This window comes from Tauraco erythrolophus, chromosome 1 (assembly GCF_009769465.1).
Source record: "Tauraco erythrolophus isolate bTauEry1 chromosome 1, bTauEry1.pri, whole genome shotgun sequence".
In the NCBI taxonomy this organism is placed as follows: domain Eukaryota; kingdom Metazoa; phylum Chordata; class Aves; order Musophagiformes; family Musophagidae; genus Tauraco; species Tauraco erythrolophus.
This window is the reverse complement of record NC_141465.1, coordinates 101,860,313-101,877,722: the sequence shown is the minus strand read 5'-3', so window position 1 is coordinate 101,877,722 and position 17,410 is coordinate 101,860,313. Positions and strand designations below refer to the sequence as shown.

At 37.8% G+C, this 17,410-nt stretch overlaps 1 protein-coding gene across 1 annotated transcript in view; it reads left to right on the top strand.

Annotated features, from left to right (window-relative positions):
- VWA8 (von Willebrand factor A domain containing 8) overlaps positions 1-17,410 on the top strand; it is a 198,992-nt gene that overhangs the window by 146,965 nt on the left and 34,617 nt on the right. The window contains exons 36-37 of the mRNA XM_086611803.1: positions 2,911-2,992; positions 3,883-4,087. Of these exons, the coding sequence (XP_086467929.1) occupies positions 2,911-2,992; positions 3,883-4,087 (287 nt within the window). The remainder of the gene's footprint in view (positions 1-2,910; positions 2,993-3,882; positions 4,088-17,410) is intronic.

The window sequence follows — 17,410 nt, the reverse complement described above, 5'->3', positions numbered from 1 at the left end:
CCCGCCATGGAGAGGGACACCCTCCACTACACCAGGTTGCTCAAAGCCTCACCCAGCCTGGCCTTGAACACTTGCAGGGGTGGGGCATCCACAATTTCTCTGGGCAACCTGCTCCAGTGCCTTACCACCCTCAGAGTGAAGAATTTCTTCCTTATATCTAATCTAAATCTACCCTCTTTCAGTTTAAAGCCATTACCCCTTGTCCTATCACTACACGCCCTTGCAGAAAGTCCCTCTCCAGCTTTTCTGTAGGCCCCCTTTAGGTACTGGAAGGCTGCTAGAAGGTGTCCCTGAAGCCATTTCTTCTCCAGACTGAAAAACCCCAACTCTCTCAGCCTGTCTCCATAAGAGAGGTGCTCCAGCCCTCTGATGATCTTCATAGCCCTCATCTGGACTCGCTGCAACAGGTCCATGTCCTTCTTATGTTGGAGGCCCCAGAACTGAAGGCAGTAATTCAGGTGGAGTCTCACAAGAGCAGAGGAGAGGGGCTGAGTCACCTCCCTTGACCTGCTGGCCGCACTTCTTTTGATGCAGCCCAGGATACAGCTGGCCACATTGGATTGATGCCACATTCAGATTAAGAAGCCCCTAGATTGGAACTGGTTGGTGACTTGAGGAAAATACCGTGTGTGTTTTTCCATTTCTTACACTTTGCAAGCATCAAACTACACTCGGAGACAGGAGTCTAGATTAGAGTTACCTAGTATTGCCATTGTTATGGCATGAATCCAAACTCTTTCCAAGTGAAAAAGGGAAGATGTAAGAAAAGAGACATACTTTCAGGTACTCACTTGGAAGATGAGATTGTAAATTACTAGTCCTTGAAATCCAGTATTTGCAACCCTCTCTGCTGGGCTATTGTTTCTTCTGGAGTTTGCCTCTCGGTCTCACTAATTGTCAGAATATTTAATTGAATGCACATTTAACTGCTACCAGTAGCTGGTTAACAGTCTTTGTCCCTTGGAGATTCAGTGTTGCTTATTCCTGATTATGCTGCATAATTCATGGCGGCCTTTAGATGTTTGGTGATTCATCTGCACTGTTGTTTCTGCATTGGAAACCTCTAGTTATTTACCTAGAAAAGATATATAAGGCTTTGTTCGTAAGTGTTTGTATCCTTTCCTGGGAGACGGTATAGTGAAGCAAAGACATCTTACTACATAAAATCAAGTATGTGGCAGTCCCTTGAAGTTCTTGCACTAATGTTTATGTTGCCTTTGAGAAGTTGTTTTATATTTTTGCTTCGGTTTGCCTATCTCTCAGGCTTTCTTTCTCATATTCTTAGACAACTGGTCAGTTCTGGCACTCAGCCTCCCATTTCTATTAATAATTCAAAGCACTCAGCCAACCTCTGGCGTATTCCAATGTGTATTACCGAAACTGTTCCAGGAACAATAAGCAAAGAAATAATTTCCTTTATGTTTTATTGGAACTGTAAACCAGGATAATAGTTGTGTTTGAAAAGAAACTACAAGTAATAATTTCCCCAAAGACTGCCAAGTAAATGTATGGCCACAAAATATAAACTCGGACAAGAGGTCGTGGCAGAATCCGGCAAATATGTACTAATGTTTATTCTAAAAACAAGGCTATAGAAATGAGGGCTACTTGAGAGCAAATATTTACTTGAATTCCCAGCACTTTCCATATATGAATATAAAATAACAGTCTGTTACTGAGTGCGTATCTCTATTAGTGTGACAGTAACTGGAACAACATTTAGTGTAACACACACAGTTACGGGAATAACCTCAACACATCATCTGGTCTACCTGTTTATATAAGGACAGGATGACACATGTTTAGATTCTTCTTAACTGATGTTTGTCAAGCAATCGGCCTATTGCAATGCTTTGCTCTCCTTGTGTAAGAAAAGCTTTTCCTAGTATCCAGCTTTTTTTGTTGTTAAACAAAACTGAATACTTCACGTCACCTCCTCTTAGTCAGGAAAATATTGCTGGCTCTGTAAGGATCTTTTTAATGTTACGGGACATGTGTTTTTAAAAAAAAATAAATCTCTTTTTAGACAAAAAAAAAAGTTCATTTCTTACATTTGTTCTTATAGCCCATCTGTTCTAACCTCTCTGTCACCTCTCTGTCACCCCCAGGACTATCTCATGTGTCTATGTCTTCCATAAAGTTTGATGTCTAGAGCTGGGCATAGCTATTCTTCTCCATCAGGCTTTGGCAAAAGAGGAACAAACTGCACTTGTTCTGATGTTCATGTTTCATCACAAGATTCCTGACTGCAGTTCTGGGGCCTGGCTGGTTGTTCTGTGTTGCATTTAAACATTTGAAGATATTTTCTTCAGCGTCTTACTCTGCAATCCTTTGTCTTATAATTTGGTTTGGTTGAGTTGTGTTCTCTCTCTAGTTTATTAACTTAATTTTGAGTTCTTAAATAGTTCTAACCTTTCCAGTCCAGTATCAACTGTATGTTCTAGATCTTCATAGTTTTTAATGTGTACCTTATTCTCCATTAGTACCCAAAGAGAGAGCATGTTTTTAAACACCAACGAAATCTAGGCAAACCAAAAAGTGCTCTGTGGCCCACGAACCTGTATTTTTCCACTTTTTTTTCCTATTTCCAGTGTGTTTGATATTTCCATTTTTATGAAGATGAGTAAAATCAACAGATGTGCTACTGTAGATATGAATGCTATAGGTATGTAGATACAGGAGATATGCATAAAGTGCTGCTGTGGATTATTCTTTATACTCATTTGAATGTTACATCCCCTTACACCACTGATCGTACTGGTCTCTTCAGTTGGTTCTGTATCCAATGTGAAAGCTTATCATTTTGTGATAGGTACTGTATAATGAAATGTTTAAATTTAATCTGCTAAATGAAAATGCAGTAACCAGTTAATCATGCGGCAGGAAAATAACGTGTTTGTTTGTTTTCAGATGTCACTCCTCCACAAGCTGCTGGATACTTGGAAGTAACAGATCTTAACTCGAAGAAAATCAAATACATTGCTATTCCTAGGTAACTGATTTTATTGATTAGAGCAGCCTCTGTCTTACAGGAAAAGCAAAGAAAATTTAGTGTGTGTTATTACTTCAGGATAAGCAAGTATTTCTTCTGATGTGGAAAGTAAGAATAATTCATACCCAGTGTCTAAAATTCTGCAACTGTTGCAGTATATTTTTGTCAACATTTTTTATCTGTTTACTAGGTAATAGCAAGGAGAACGTAGCAATTAATTAGTAAATATGAAAGGTAGCTTTATCTTCTGATTTTCGTTCCCATGCATGTCATTAACAGTACTGAAAAAATGCAAAGAATCTTTCCTACTTTATCTAAATTCCTCTTGATATTATGTGTCTATTAGACCCTCTGTTTCAGTAGTCAATTTTTGTCTGCAAGTTGATTGCTCGTTTAAAACAGTGCTAAGATTCTCTGTGCATAACGCTGTGTCATCTTTAAATGAGTGCTTAAATCTTCATATTTTATTAAAGCACTAAGGAGAGGTCTTACCTTAAGTTGATAGATGTTGTCTTCAGTGTCTAGGTCATGTTCTCTCCTATTTATTTTGTAGTTTTATGTTTTTCTATTACATATATTTTTCATATTCTTTAGAGTTTTCTGTAAAGACAGATTTTTTTTTTTCAGACAGATGAGTTATAGCAGTGGGTTAGGCAACACATTTCCTTTCAGCCTGGTCTTTTATACTGCTCTTTATACTGACAAGTGTCTTTCAGTGATACTCAGTTTCAGTAGGTGTTTGGGATAAAATAGCGGGTCTGCAGGGCTTAGTTATAGTACCTCATGAAATTAGAATGTAAATTCATTTACTTGCCACCTCAACTACAGAAATACTCATCCTCTTTTTAATTGCAGCTTCAAGAAAAATCACTTTAATTCTTGTTTTTCAGATCACAATCTCTCTCTCCTTATACATCTTGGCTCTCTAAGATCTCAGACGCCGATGCCCTTTTGGCACCACTGGGCAAAGTAGGTTTGGTTAGCGTGGACATGGGAGGCGGTGTGAGGCTGTGGGAAACTGGGCTGGACAGCCTTCAGCGGTCGCTGCAGGACTGGAAGAACATGATCGGCCAAGAAGATGGTCGTCCTGTGCAGGTAGGAGTTCACAAAGCTGAATTAGTTACAAATTCACTAAAGTTGCAAAAGCAAAATTAGTTACAAATGAGTTTTCAGATGGGAGAGGGGTCGAGGGGGAGCTGCTTTGAAAACCGCTGTGAAGTAGAAATATGCCTGCGAGAAAAGTTGAATAGACATCTCCGCTGAAAAAAAACCCACACAATAGCTTAATTAGAAAGCTTATTTGTGACCCCTGTAATTATGGTTACTGGCAATCTCTTTGTCTTGCAGTGTTTGTATTTTTGCCAAATTCCAGTACATTTGAATGCAAATTAATTCTTTATCTCCTGCTGATTTTTAACTGCAACTTTCAAAATGTAGAATAATGAAATTAATTTTTAAGGAAAGTGTATACTTTTCCAGAGTTCAAATACTTGGAAAAAATTATCGTGTTTTTACTTTAGAAAAGAAACTTGAAACCTAGGTGCAAGGTGCCTTGAGTTCACAGTGTTGCCTTTGGCTAGTTCTGAAAATACTCCCGGCTGAGCAGAGTTGCAAGGGTCTCCATGGAGCCATGTTCTCATGTGGAATGTTTTGGTAGATGTTGAAAATATACAACATATACATGTATGCTCTGTGTATGTATACACGAGTATTAATGTACTGGCTAATGTGCTAGTATGTATGATCAGCATTGCAACACAGGGAAAATTCAAGACTGGTCAATTGCATGTTTAATTTTTTAGTGATTGGAGAAAGTCTCACTTCACTTTGAAGAACTAAAGTGTGCTTTAAGAGGACTTCTTCACTTCTGAGTAGGAAGATCCTGTCTCTACTGTTGCAGTTATTTCTGTTTCATGAATTTCTGTTACCAGTTTCACAGTACATTTGAATGGGAAAACAGTATAAGTCTTTCCTAAATTAGATCTCTCTATATTATTGATACAAGGTGTCCAGCTATCCCAAGTGTGAATGAGATTTATTAAGCAGAAAATACAGCTCTTTATTCACTTTCTTTTCCCACTTTGAGCTCTCTTTCTACAAGATGCTCTACAGTTACAGAAACTTGTGGAAGAACTGACGTGTTCTAGTTATTGGACCCCAGCAAATGCCTTTTGTAATAGTCACGAGTAAAGGAAACTGTTACCCAGTAGCATGTTTGTGTGCTTGCTTGTTGCTTTACCAGTGCCATTTTTATTACCAATGCAGTAGCACTAGCACCATCTTATGGTCCAATACAGTCGGTTCACATCAACCTAATTTCATCTACTGATCAAGTTGACTCGTAGAAATTTAAAAAAAACAGGAGGAAAAGTTAGAGTTTTACTTGATTTAATAGTTGTTTTTCCTTCTTTTCCTTTTTTTTTTTTGATAACTTATAATTTTATTCAACAGTATTACTGTACTTTCAATCGTAGTCAATTAAATATTAGAGAATACTGGCTTGGAAAGTACACATAATTAGAAAGTTTGAAATCATTTAACTGGTAATATCAAGTAACCATTTTTTTAAAAGGCCGAGTTTTCCCACAGTCACAAAGCAATTTTCAAGATTTGTTGTAGAATTTCTTTCTCCTGACAGTCTGCCTCTAATTAGTGAGCACATTACAGGGTAAAGTCTTCGCAGAGTATCTTTCTTCTTTCCTCTGTCAACACAAGGGATATAGCTCAAGTCGGTGGTTTGTCAGAACTCAAAATAGCATACGGTTTGATTTGAGCTAAAGGGCTGAAACAAAGCCTCCTAAGTGAACTTCAGACTTGTGTGATTATCATGAAGTTCTGTTTCTCTACTTCACACACTTTGCTTTAAATGGAAAGATAATGAGACCTAAGGAACTTTGTTTACAAAGGCATTACAGAGCAATTTTATGTACATCTCCAATAGGATAATACATAGTAGTTGCTATGTAAACTCTATATTTTGCTATTTGGGGATGAGAGTCTTCACCTTTTCTACTTAATTTATTTTTTCAATTGACCTAGACATATAAGCAGTATTTTATTAAGGCATTAATTTCTGGAAATGAAAAGATCCTATTAGCTTAAAAACATATTCATGTAGATTCCCTGTGTAAGGTAAGCCTAGCAAGAACACCAGTGTTTCTTGTTCTAGAGACAATTACTTTGCTAAGAAAGCTGCAGCCAAATATTTCCTTATGCCTGTTTTTACCAAATTGGAGATATTTTGCAGCCACATGTTGATCTGTTCATTCAAGTGTATGAAAATCACCTTATTTTGTATAATGTTTCATGCTCATGCTCATGTTAAGTATTTGGAGTCTAATGAGGCATCTGTAATTCCTTGACTAAAGCCATCACTCCCAATCATCTTCTAACAGAAGCTCACTTGAGAAAATTGTCAGTGTACCACGTATTATTAGAATTCATTCCCCACTCACCACCAATTTCCCCTTCCCTAAAAGCTACCATTGATGCATCCCACAAAACTACTACAGGCTTAGCAAAGTTTATTAGCCCTTCATGGTGATGTTCTTAGACCAACACGAGAACTGTCCAGGGTGGTTGAGAACCGCTGTTCTTCAAAAACACACAGAATGTCTCTGAAGCTTCCTGACTTTTGAGAAGAAAAAGAATTAGAAAGCTTTCAATATAAATATAGATTCAAAGAACTGGAAACAAAACTTCTACCAGGCTCAGTTGGAGCTATTGGTACTATCTTTGAGGGCTGCATTTTGGCTGCATTCACAAACACATTAGATCTCAGAAACAGACTGTATGTACATAAGCAATGAAACAGAGGAAAACAAACAGCTGTTCCACTTACAATCAGTAATTAGACTCCCTTGATATAATGTTGTGACAGTCTTCAAAATAGTCAACATTTGGTTTGTATTATTAGTACACTCAGCAGAGTTCAAACTGCTGAAGTCTTGAGGCTACAAAAATAGTTTCTGTAAATACAATTTATGTTTAAGTTTGCATTTATATAGGCAGGTCAGAATTTTTCATCATTTATTGAGATTTTAAACTCGAAATACGAGTACAGTATTCTGAAATTATTAAATTAGAGTGCCCACAATACAACATCTAAACAAAATACTGCATTTTCTAGAGCTATGAACTTTACTTGAAATCCAAAAATTGTTGAGCTTTTTCACTGTTCAGTGTTTCTGAAAACTAGGTCACTTCATTATCAAATACCTGAAAATAATTTAAAAGAGAATTTATTTTTTAAATCTTGCCTTAGAAGTTTCATGGCAATAGGCAGACATTGATAAGTTTGTGTTACTTTTTGCATCAAAGGGTTATTGATAGAAATTAAATAGAAAAAAATCACTGATTGCATTCTGATATAGTTGAGCTATTGTTCTTCAGTAGGTATCGTTTACTGTTATGTCTCATTTATATAGAGTACAATGTTTGCATAAAAATAATTAAAAGGTGCATCATTTTGAGGTATTTCAAGAGATGGTAAAGCATCATGCCCTTTAGGCACCTGAAATCTCTGCATGAAAATCTTTTTTTTATTCAGACATGATTATCAGAAAAACAATTTATTTCTGTATTCATTCCACTTACTGTTCTTTTGCTGTACAACGTTGCCCAAAATGTTTTATGCTACATAAAGATTATACTCAGAATTCATTGTTTTCAAAACTCCCAGGACATACCCAAACCTGTTGAGTGCATAAAAATGTACTTGGTCAAAGATTATAAAAGAGTTGGCTTGTAAATAATTATAATATATATCTGAACCTCAAAACTGAACCACATTTTTGTCAATACTTGTGTAGTCTTAATCTATACAATATCGCCTCACAAAATAACATCCCAAAACTGAAGATAATCTCTTGTTATTTCAACACCAAGATTGTCTAAGAGCGGGCACCAGCCTTGCTAGTACCTTCTGTTTAAAAATAAAGTACTTGGCATTGATAGCTCAGCTACCAGAAGTTTCTTCTGCTTCAGGTAGTAAAATTACACTGGTACTCACCCATGAGAAAGTGCATGCGCTGTGTGGAACTTGAGTAATAAAACACCTCCATCGCCCCAGCTCTTTAGTCTCAAGACTGATGGGCAGCACTCAGCTTGAAAAACCACGTACTTCTTTGTAGGTGGGTCAGTCCAAAGGAAGCGTGTAAAAGAGACACTGACACCTGCTCAGGGCAGGTTTCTACTCACTGGGTCAACAGCTCAAAACTTTTGGACAGCCTGTGTCACTGGAGACCATTCACATACTGTCTATCAGTGACAGTCCAACTGTTGGGGGCAGACCTTTATTTGGACAATTCCTTAAGATGAAACCAAGTCCTTCTAGAGACAAGAAGCAGCCTGGAAATGTTCTCTCCCTTTTTTTATCCCACTTTGCTTTTGTGACTTGACCTGATCTGCCTATTTTCTAGCAAAAAGCCAGCTGAACAGTTAAGTCACGTTACAGTTCACAGCATCACAAAACTGAGATGTGGAATGAATCTAGAAAAACATATGAATCAGAAAAAAAGTCTTTGTTTGCTTCTCACCAGTGGTTTAAACAACAAATACACTAGGGACACTTCTGCGGTAGCGTGTAGAAATTCTTGCAGTACTGGCCCAGATTCATTCTGTTAGAAGAGGTCTGAGGTGGACAACTCAACATGACTTGGGTATATTTTGGATATGTTTTAGGCCTTGGCACTACAAGGAGACGTGAATGATATGTATGTAGGAATAGAGAAGGCTTTAGATTAAGGTTTTGGGAGATTTCATTCAAGATCTCCTGCCCTGGGGAACTGACGGAGAGAACAGTTTTCTGTCAAAAATGAATGCTTTTATCGTAAATTGCAATTCCTTTCCCCAGTAGCGCTAGAGGCATGTTCTTTTGGTTTCTGCTGTGCCTAGTTAATGTTTTACTGATATAGCGTTTCTGCAAAGCATGAATCATTGTAACTAGCGAAATGGAGAAGTGAAAAAAACTTACTTCATCTGCCCTTAACCGTTTGTCTTTAGACACCACTAAACACTTACATATGTAATTGTTGCAACATCTGGAGCCAGTAAGCATTATCATTGCTTTTCAGAGGAGGGAACTGAGACATAAGGAAGGCAGGTCACCTGTTCAAGTTCACACTGTATGCCTACATTGCAGTGTCAGAGGTGGCAGAAATGCAGTATACACCCGTAAGGATATATAAACATACTTCGTACCTGTGTTGCCAAGCTGGCTAGCTTGAATGTCCTCGAATGCTGCAATCAGTACAAACATACCTTAATTTGGGCAAAAAATTGCATATAAATGCAGTGCAGCCAGCTAAGAAAATGAATGTCAACTCTAGATAGCTCGAGGTTGAAACATACTTAGCTGAAGTGAGTATAGACATAATCAGCGAAACTCAAGAAATACAATGAATAAATATTTTTCTCAGATTTAAATGGCTCTCTTCACAGTCTCATAGCAGCGCTCAAAAATGGTAACAGAACACATAAGTTATTCTGTGTCCTGTGAACAGCTAGAAGACATGAACATATGATTCCTGTCAGTAATGTAAAGAGCAATGTGTATGTGTTCATCACCAATACCTAAAAAAAATAAGGGTGTTTTTTTCATATGTCTTAACTGCTCAAATCATCCATGATGCAAGAGGTTTTTGATAAAACCAGCATTTTGATGGGTTCAGTAGCACTCAGTAGTAGTTCCCAACATTCAGACCTTCTTCTGTAATCCATCAGTTAACCTTTAGATCTGATGAGGGCAAAGGCAAACACTAAGTAGCTATTAATGGGATGCCAGATCCATCATTAGAAATATATTTAAAATGTGTTTCTATCCTACCTAGACTTCAGATAAAGCCTGTGTTGAACTGAAGTCAAAGTTGAGTACGTTTTTAAAGTAGTTATAAGGCCAAAAATGTCAGATTTATTGTTGAAGTTAGAAGAAATACAGTCATGTTAAATTAGGTGAGGGGGGTGTATATATGTAGTTGTGTGTTTGTATATATATTCACACACATATATAATTACATACATGCGCACATGCATGCACATGTTGATAAACACACACACACAAAAGTTCAGGTTTTTCCCAGTTGTCATACCTGGACATTGAATTTCTTGAATTAGAATTATCTCAGGAGATCATCATGACTTTGCAGGTACCCACTCCCTCAGGGACTGTATTTCATAATGAACAGAAATTGAAAGTGGATTTAGAGGAAGAGATTTTAGAGCAATTTTGGAAAACAATCTTGGGATCCCTGTGTTACAAATATCCTTAGCCATGAGGAATACAACAATACTTCTCCCTTCTTTTGTCAGGTCCTTGTCTGTAGTTAAAAAGACTTGTTGGCACAGGTCCTGCCCCTTGTCTGGCTTTTGGACCTGAGCAGTTATCTTAGCTGGTGTGTGCCTGATCTAGAATATAACCGAGGCACCTACCTGGGCTCAGAAAATTAGAAATTTTATGTGGATGCATTTACAGCCTCAATCCCCCCTTTTGATCTCTTAGAATGGAGAGGAATGGACACAGTTGGACTGGCCTCCAATTGCAACAGTGAAAGGTTCAGAGCAATCATCATGAAATACCTGTAGATCATCAGGAATGCAGGATGATACAGTATGCAAAAATATTGTTTAGTAAAATCTACAGATGAATTATAAAAAAAAAAGGAAAAAAACCTATCATTGTTATTAACAGTCTTTGCAATTTGACTTCTCCATTGTATGGCCATAACAAGGGCAAGGGCAAGGTGGCTGATAGGTAGTAGTGCTTTTAGTCCTGAATTAAGTATGGTTGATTTTTTGGAAGGTCTCTTAGATTTGTCTTTCATTCCCTCATAGTGCTATAACAGAAGAAAAGAAATGTTGTGTAGCTGCCTTTTGAGTTTTCACAATATGATGTAGGTACTTTCCTTAAGAGGTTTTTGAGAATCACCTGTACAGTCGTTGTGGAAATAAAACATTAATAACAAAAATATCACGTTCATTTATGTCAAATGAATGTCTGTGTTTTGCTTTACAGCAGTCATGCCTTGGTTTATTAACGGCTAAGCCCTCTGAAAACATGCTTCGAGTTCGACTAACTCATGGGAGTTCATTGATCAAACTGTCTTATTAAAATCTCAGCTTGTTTGCAGAGGGTCTCCCTTTCTTTCTTACAATTTTTCACCTAAACCTATCCTCATTAAACACCACACACCCTTCCACAAGCCTTGATGGAGTATCAGAAGTTAAACATTTACCTCCTAGAGAAGAATACACATGGTCAACTATACCCTTCACCCTGCTTCTTTTCAACACTGTATTAGATCCAAAAAAGTGGAAGGTGTATGGTACTTAATAAATCAGGTGTAGTTTTTACAGGCAAAACCAGTTCAGTTTCATTGCATTAAATGACATTTGCGTGTATTTGCACACAAGCAGCTCAGGCAGGTCGCTGTGGCTGTGCTCGGAAATATTGAAGAGTAACAACAAGGAGAAGGAGTGGGATCTAGCACCAGACCTGTAGACATTTCAGTGTCCACTTCTGAGGTAAGCGTGTGAGCTCCCATTGTAGCCAAGAGAGCCTGAAGAGCTCACCCTGAAGGAGACACTGGTGTTTGTCCTTGCTGTATGGCTCTTCAGACACTACTGCCCACAGTGGCACCTCAGACACCAGGTTTACCTTTATCTGTCTGCAGTCTGGATCCAAACCCCATCCTCAATGTGCAAGGCATTATTTATGGATTTAAGGAAATGGATTCTTAGAAATGGAAGGGGGTTTCCTTTATGCTTCTGTTATTTGGGCTGAGACCAGAAAATCTGTAGTAGTTTGATTCTCTGCCATCTTTGGGTGACAATCGTCTTACTCTCTTCCTTGAAGAGTCTCATTTATTCTATTTGTATTCCGCTCAATAACTCTACAATGAATTATTCACCCTTTAAGTGAATTAATATTTTTTGTTTTATTGAGAGCATTCTTTTTGTCTTTTGGTCTTCTGAAGGTGCAATTTGTACTTCAAAGTTTAGGGTAATGCAAGTTCATCTGATGAAGTTTATTTTTAGGTTGGAAGTTTATCCGAAGAATAATTGATTCAGGAGTTTCAGTGATCCCAACTTGTTTATATTTACTGCTGAGGATCTACTTTAATCTATATTTAGGATTTTAAAATATTTACTTTTCTTTTTTAAAAAAGTGACATTTTCCTTTATAACATTTTAACAAAATCCAGCCTTTTCCTGATGTTAAGACTGAACTAAGTAAAGCTGCAATTCTTAATTCGAGACAAAACCATGACCTTTAGCAAGAGTGGCTAGTCTTTCTCCCCCACCACCACCCCGGTTCTGCATTTTCTACTTTAGACCAAGTAGTTTTTCTGACCACATGAGGGCATTGGTGAGCTAATAACAGTGATACTGTTCATCTCTTAATTACTGTCGGTGCAAACTCCGTACATCGTGAAAATTATATGCAGTGGAGAGTTTTTATAAGTTTGGAATAGCCATCTGATGACATTCTGCAGTCCTGAAAAACTTGAAATACTGCAGATTACAGAGTTATGTAGTCAATAAGTGGATTACAAGGTGTAGTTTGATAGTGTTTGCACTTCTGAGATCTGTGAGCCCCAACAAATACATGGTTTAGGTCTGTGACCTTGTCCTGGACTGCATGATTCATGGTAGTAAAGTGAGGAGTAGCATACGTATAATGTCTCTTGAAACCAGGCGTTTGAGTATGGAGAAACATAAGACCAGAAAGCCATGAACCCACAGAGCTGTCTAAGTTCGTATTTCTAAAAGTCTCCACTGGGTAAAGCAACTCAGATAAAGATCATCAGTTCTCTGTCAGATACGTTTTCTCATACAAACATCCTCAGCTGAAATGAGGCCTTTGCCAGAAACACTATGCAAACATGTCTAAAATACATTCCCTTTCCGAAAGATCTTCCAGTCTAATGAGAGTAGACAGACAAAAAAGCAGGAGTGGAAATAACCTTAACTTTCTGTTAGAGCAGGCTGATCCAGCACAAAGGTCCTCTTTCTTCCTCTGACCTTCCTGTGAAAGCCCACGGTTCTCATGGGAGAAAATCTAATAACCTCAACACGCCGTCTTTCAGATCTCCAAAAGTCTGCAGCAGTGCACATTGCTGACGTAAAGGTTGGAGCTCTTAACACCGGTGAAATCCTGCTGTCCTAGCGAGACAAATGCTTACTTATGGAACTTGTTCCCTGATTAGTGAAAGGAAAAATGTAGTGAAAATTTAAATCATCTGTGAAAATTTAAATCATCTGATCTGTTACAGTAGTGCTAAATACAGGAGCCTTTCCTTCAGAAAACAAAAACAAAACAGCATAGTTGATTATCGATAATTTATGTCTCTGCTTCTTAAGAATGGATTTGACAAGATCCTAGGTTTATAGAAAATAAGACTTGTTTGCTTCCACATATATTTTTTTTCAACTTTCTTTTGACTGTGCAATATCTCTGAGGTTTTCTGTCCAGAATATTCCAAATTGTCATAATATGTTCACTTATCCCATCTTTCTAGCTGTTGATTATTGACGGTACTCCAGAAGAAACCAAATTCAGTGTTTTCTGGGTTCATTGATGTTAGGAGGCTTGTAGTAGTCGTGATAAATAACCAAGCTAGACATTGTCTGTCTGCTCTGATTATATTTTGTGTGGATTGGCATACTAAAAAGATGATGACCTCTCATCTTTTAGTTGTAAAGAATTGACTAGGCAATTTTTAATAATAAGAAAGGAAAATGGAATTTACACAGCTGTTAACATAGTGGAGGATCTGTTAGATGGAAGCAAATGTATGATATTCTCTCATTACTTCAGTTAGCTTATCCAGCTTTTAAGCCACATAGTATATATTCATAGACAAAAAAAAAAAACCACCTCTAATGCATCTACTGCCACAATTTCTGAGTTGGTTCTTATAGTGACAGCATTTAATTCAAAAGAAGACCTACACCAGTAGCGACTGCATTTTGATAGTGGTTTGAATTTTTTAGCTGGTGTGTAAAAACTTTATTTGCAAGCCAGTTAGCACTTTTTGTGTGTTTCAGTCTAAATATCCACCTCTTTTCCCACCCAGATTCACTTTTATTTTACAAATCTAAAATTCCATTAAAGCTATGATGCTTTGAACAGTTTTGCTATTTGAGACAGAAGTTTAACGCCTGTATGAATTTTAAAAGCCACATTTAGAGAGAAATGCTCACAGGAGTCAGATAATGCGTGAAACTTCATTAGTTCATTTTGAATTCTTGCGAAGTTTTACAGACAAGATGATAGAAAATCAAAATGAAGCCAAATGGATGAAGAAAACCTATTAAATGTTTTATACTGCAGCGCGACTAATGTTTTTTCATTTCAGGATGCAACTGAAGGAGCAGAATGTATTTCATACATTATTATGGTCTTGTCTAATACTGAATATTCCTTTCTGTGGAAAAATGACTTGTGGGCTCAATTTTGTGCTGTCGATGTGAATAGAAATTGTGCTATTAATTTTTAGCATTTATTAAAAACCTGTACATGGTGTGGTACAAGTAAAAGTAATAGAAGCCATTAGATATATTTTTGCCTTTCTCACACTAGTTTGTGTAAGTGGGTTATAAAATGTTTTCTTTCTCTCTTTGGTAGAATCGGTTTTACGATAGAATGTAAAACCACTGTGGAACAGACAGATTAGCCTTTGATTTGCCTGATGTAGAGCTTTTGTATAGTCTTGGAGAAAATAATGTGTATATTCATGCTGCTGATATTGGAGGAAAGGATGTTCTTGTGACCTGTTAAATGCAGCCTAGGGTAATACTGAGATTTTAAGGCTGTTGACAGGGGGTGGAGGATTATGGGGGATAAAGGAAAACAAAGATTTTGTTTCAGGGAAAAATCAGCCTTTTACACATCCGCTGAAATACATTCTGCGTTCCGTGGAATACATTTCCTAATCCTTTGTGCCACTGCGGAATGGATTCTTTAATGCCTTTTTCACCTGGAGAATAGTCATGTTTTGTTACAGCCAAAGTCAATCTTTTTTCATAATAACGTGTGGTTGTGATAAAAGATTTTTCACTGATTTTGATGAAGAAATTAACATCTCTCAAATCACCTGTAGGACAAAAGTCTTGAGATGTTTTCACTTATTTTCCTGCAATGATCTTCTGATAAATGCCCAGTCTTTGTCCACAGTGCTAATGAAGAAAGCAAGCTATCTAAGAAAACATAGATATTTTAACTTTATAGTATTTGTAGTGGGTTTATATTCGTCTAATTCATCTTTTTCAACAATGATTTATTGCATTGTGTGGAAAGTAACAAATATTCTTCATTGACTATAAACTGCCCTCTTTAACGCAATATGTATTAATGAAAAGGCAAAATAGCAGATTAATTCTTTCCCCCTGTGTCCCAGGTATGTTAGGATATCTTCTAATTTACATCTTAGCAGGGTTCTTTCCTTTATGATAAAAATGATAAATGAAGAATGGGATCTTGCCAGCCTAGATCCTGCCTACATCTGCCTACTTTCCAGGACTGTCTAATCATGCAACTAATTAATCTGTTGCATACCTCCTTAATTTACATTAAACTAAGCACCTAAATCATGTGAACTGTATTCCACCTCAAATCTTTCTGATAAACAGTAAGAAACACCCAATAATGCAGTATTATGAATACTAGAATAAGTGCTTGTGAAAATAGTTATTGTTTGGGCACTTTATCTTTTTTTTAAAAAAAGTCTTTCTACATAAATACTGTTTACAGCTGTAAATGCTGAAGCTGTGACCTTGTTTGTGTGTGTTTTGTAAAGATATATTTTGCCCATTTGTGTGTGTTTATTAAGTTGTGACACATGAAATCATGCTGCTTTCAGTTTTAGTAAATGTGTTGTATGTGGAATGCTCCAAAGAATGCTTAAAAGGGCTTAGTAGAAAGACTGGTTACTTGTTTGTTACTGCACACAAGGAGGGATTCCATCTGTTTCTGTTCTGGAGGTGTAAAATCCAATAAGGAATGGGCAGATCTGTTTGAATGTATTGGAAAGGATAAGAAAAATTGATTTGGGGAGGTTTGGGGAATGGAAATGTAGTCCATTTTTTAAAGTACAAGTTGCATCCCTTTACACCTGCAGGATGTTAGCCTGGGATTAGAGGTGGGGTTTTTTTCTGTTTTTTTCTTCCTTTTTAAGTTGTATCTGGAGTATTAAAATAAGCATTGTGTTTTGTGTAAGAGAACTAGATCATAGAATCATAGAATGGTTTGGGTTGGAAGGGACCTTAAAGATCATCCAACCCCCCTGCCATAGTGCCTTCCACTAGATTGGGTTGCCCAAAGCCCCATCCAGTCTGGCCTTGAACACTTCCCGGGATGGGGCATCCACAGGTTCTCTGGGCAACCTGTGCCAGTGTTTCACCATGTTCAGAATGAAGAATGTCTTCCTTAGATCTAATCGAAATCTCCCCTCTTTCAGTTTAAAGCCATTTCCCCTTGTCCTATCACTACACACCCTTGTAAAAAGTCCCTCTCCAGCTTTCTTGGAGGCCCTCTTTAGGTACTGGAAGGCTGCTAGAAGGTCTCCTTGGAGCCTTCTCTTCTCTAGACTGAACAACCCCAACTCTCTCAGCCTGTCTTCATAGGAGAGGTGCTCCAGCCCTCAGATCATATTCATGGCCCTCCTCTGGACCCGCTCCAACAGCTCCGTGTCCTTCTTCAGTTGAAGAACTGAACACAGTACTCTAGATGGGTTCTCATGAGAGCAGAGTGGAGGGGCAGAACCACCTCCTTCGACTTGCTGGCCACACTTCTTTTCATGCAGCCCGGGATATGATTGGCTTTCTTGGCTGCAAGTGCACATTGCTGGCTCATGTTGAGCTTCTCCTCAACCAACACCTGTAAGTCCTTCCTGGCAGGGCCAGATGCGTTAAAACTAAGAGAGGAAAGGTCTGTTCCCCGGTGCATGGGGCAGCTCACCCCATTGCAAACCAGAGTTTCTTTGCCAGTCCTCAAGCCGAAACTTACTTCTGTTGCTGCGAGCACTGCAAAGGAGCTCTTCTGGCAAGCACTTTTGAATGGGAGGCACTGACACATCCCGCGCCCTTCAGGAATTTTAATGAAGTTAACTGAATCAGAATACAAAAGTAAGCTGCTGCATTAAAAGACCATCCACTCTCTAGCCAGCTTACTGTGTTGAACAGAAGCCTGTCATGTACAGAGTAGGCTGGCAGGAATATCTACGACCAAAAAATCAATCTACATCAGAGACACGCTCCAGACCGCATCAAGGAAAAAGTCCTTCACATTTTGCTGAAAGCCATCACTCATTTATTACTTTTCTATTCAAAGCTAGAAGTATTTTCTTCCTCATCTGACCTCTGCTTACAAAGTCTGAAAGATATTTCCTAGCCTGTAACCACGAGTTTTTCTTCTTACAG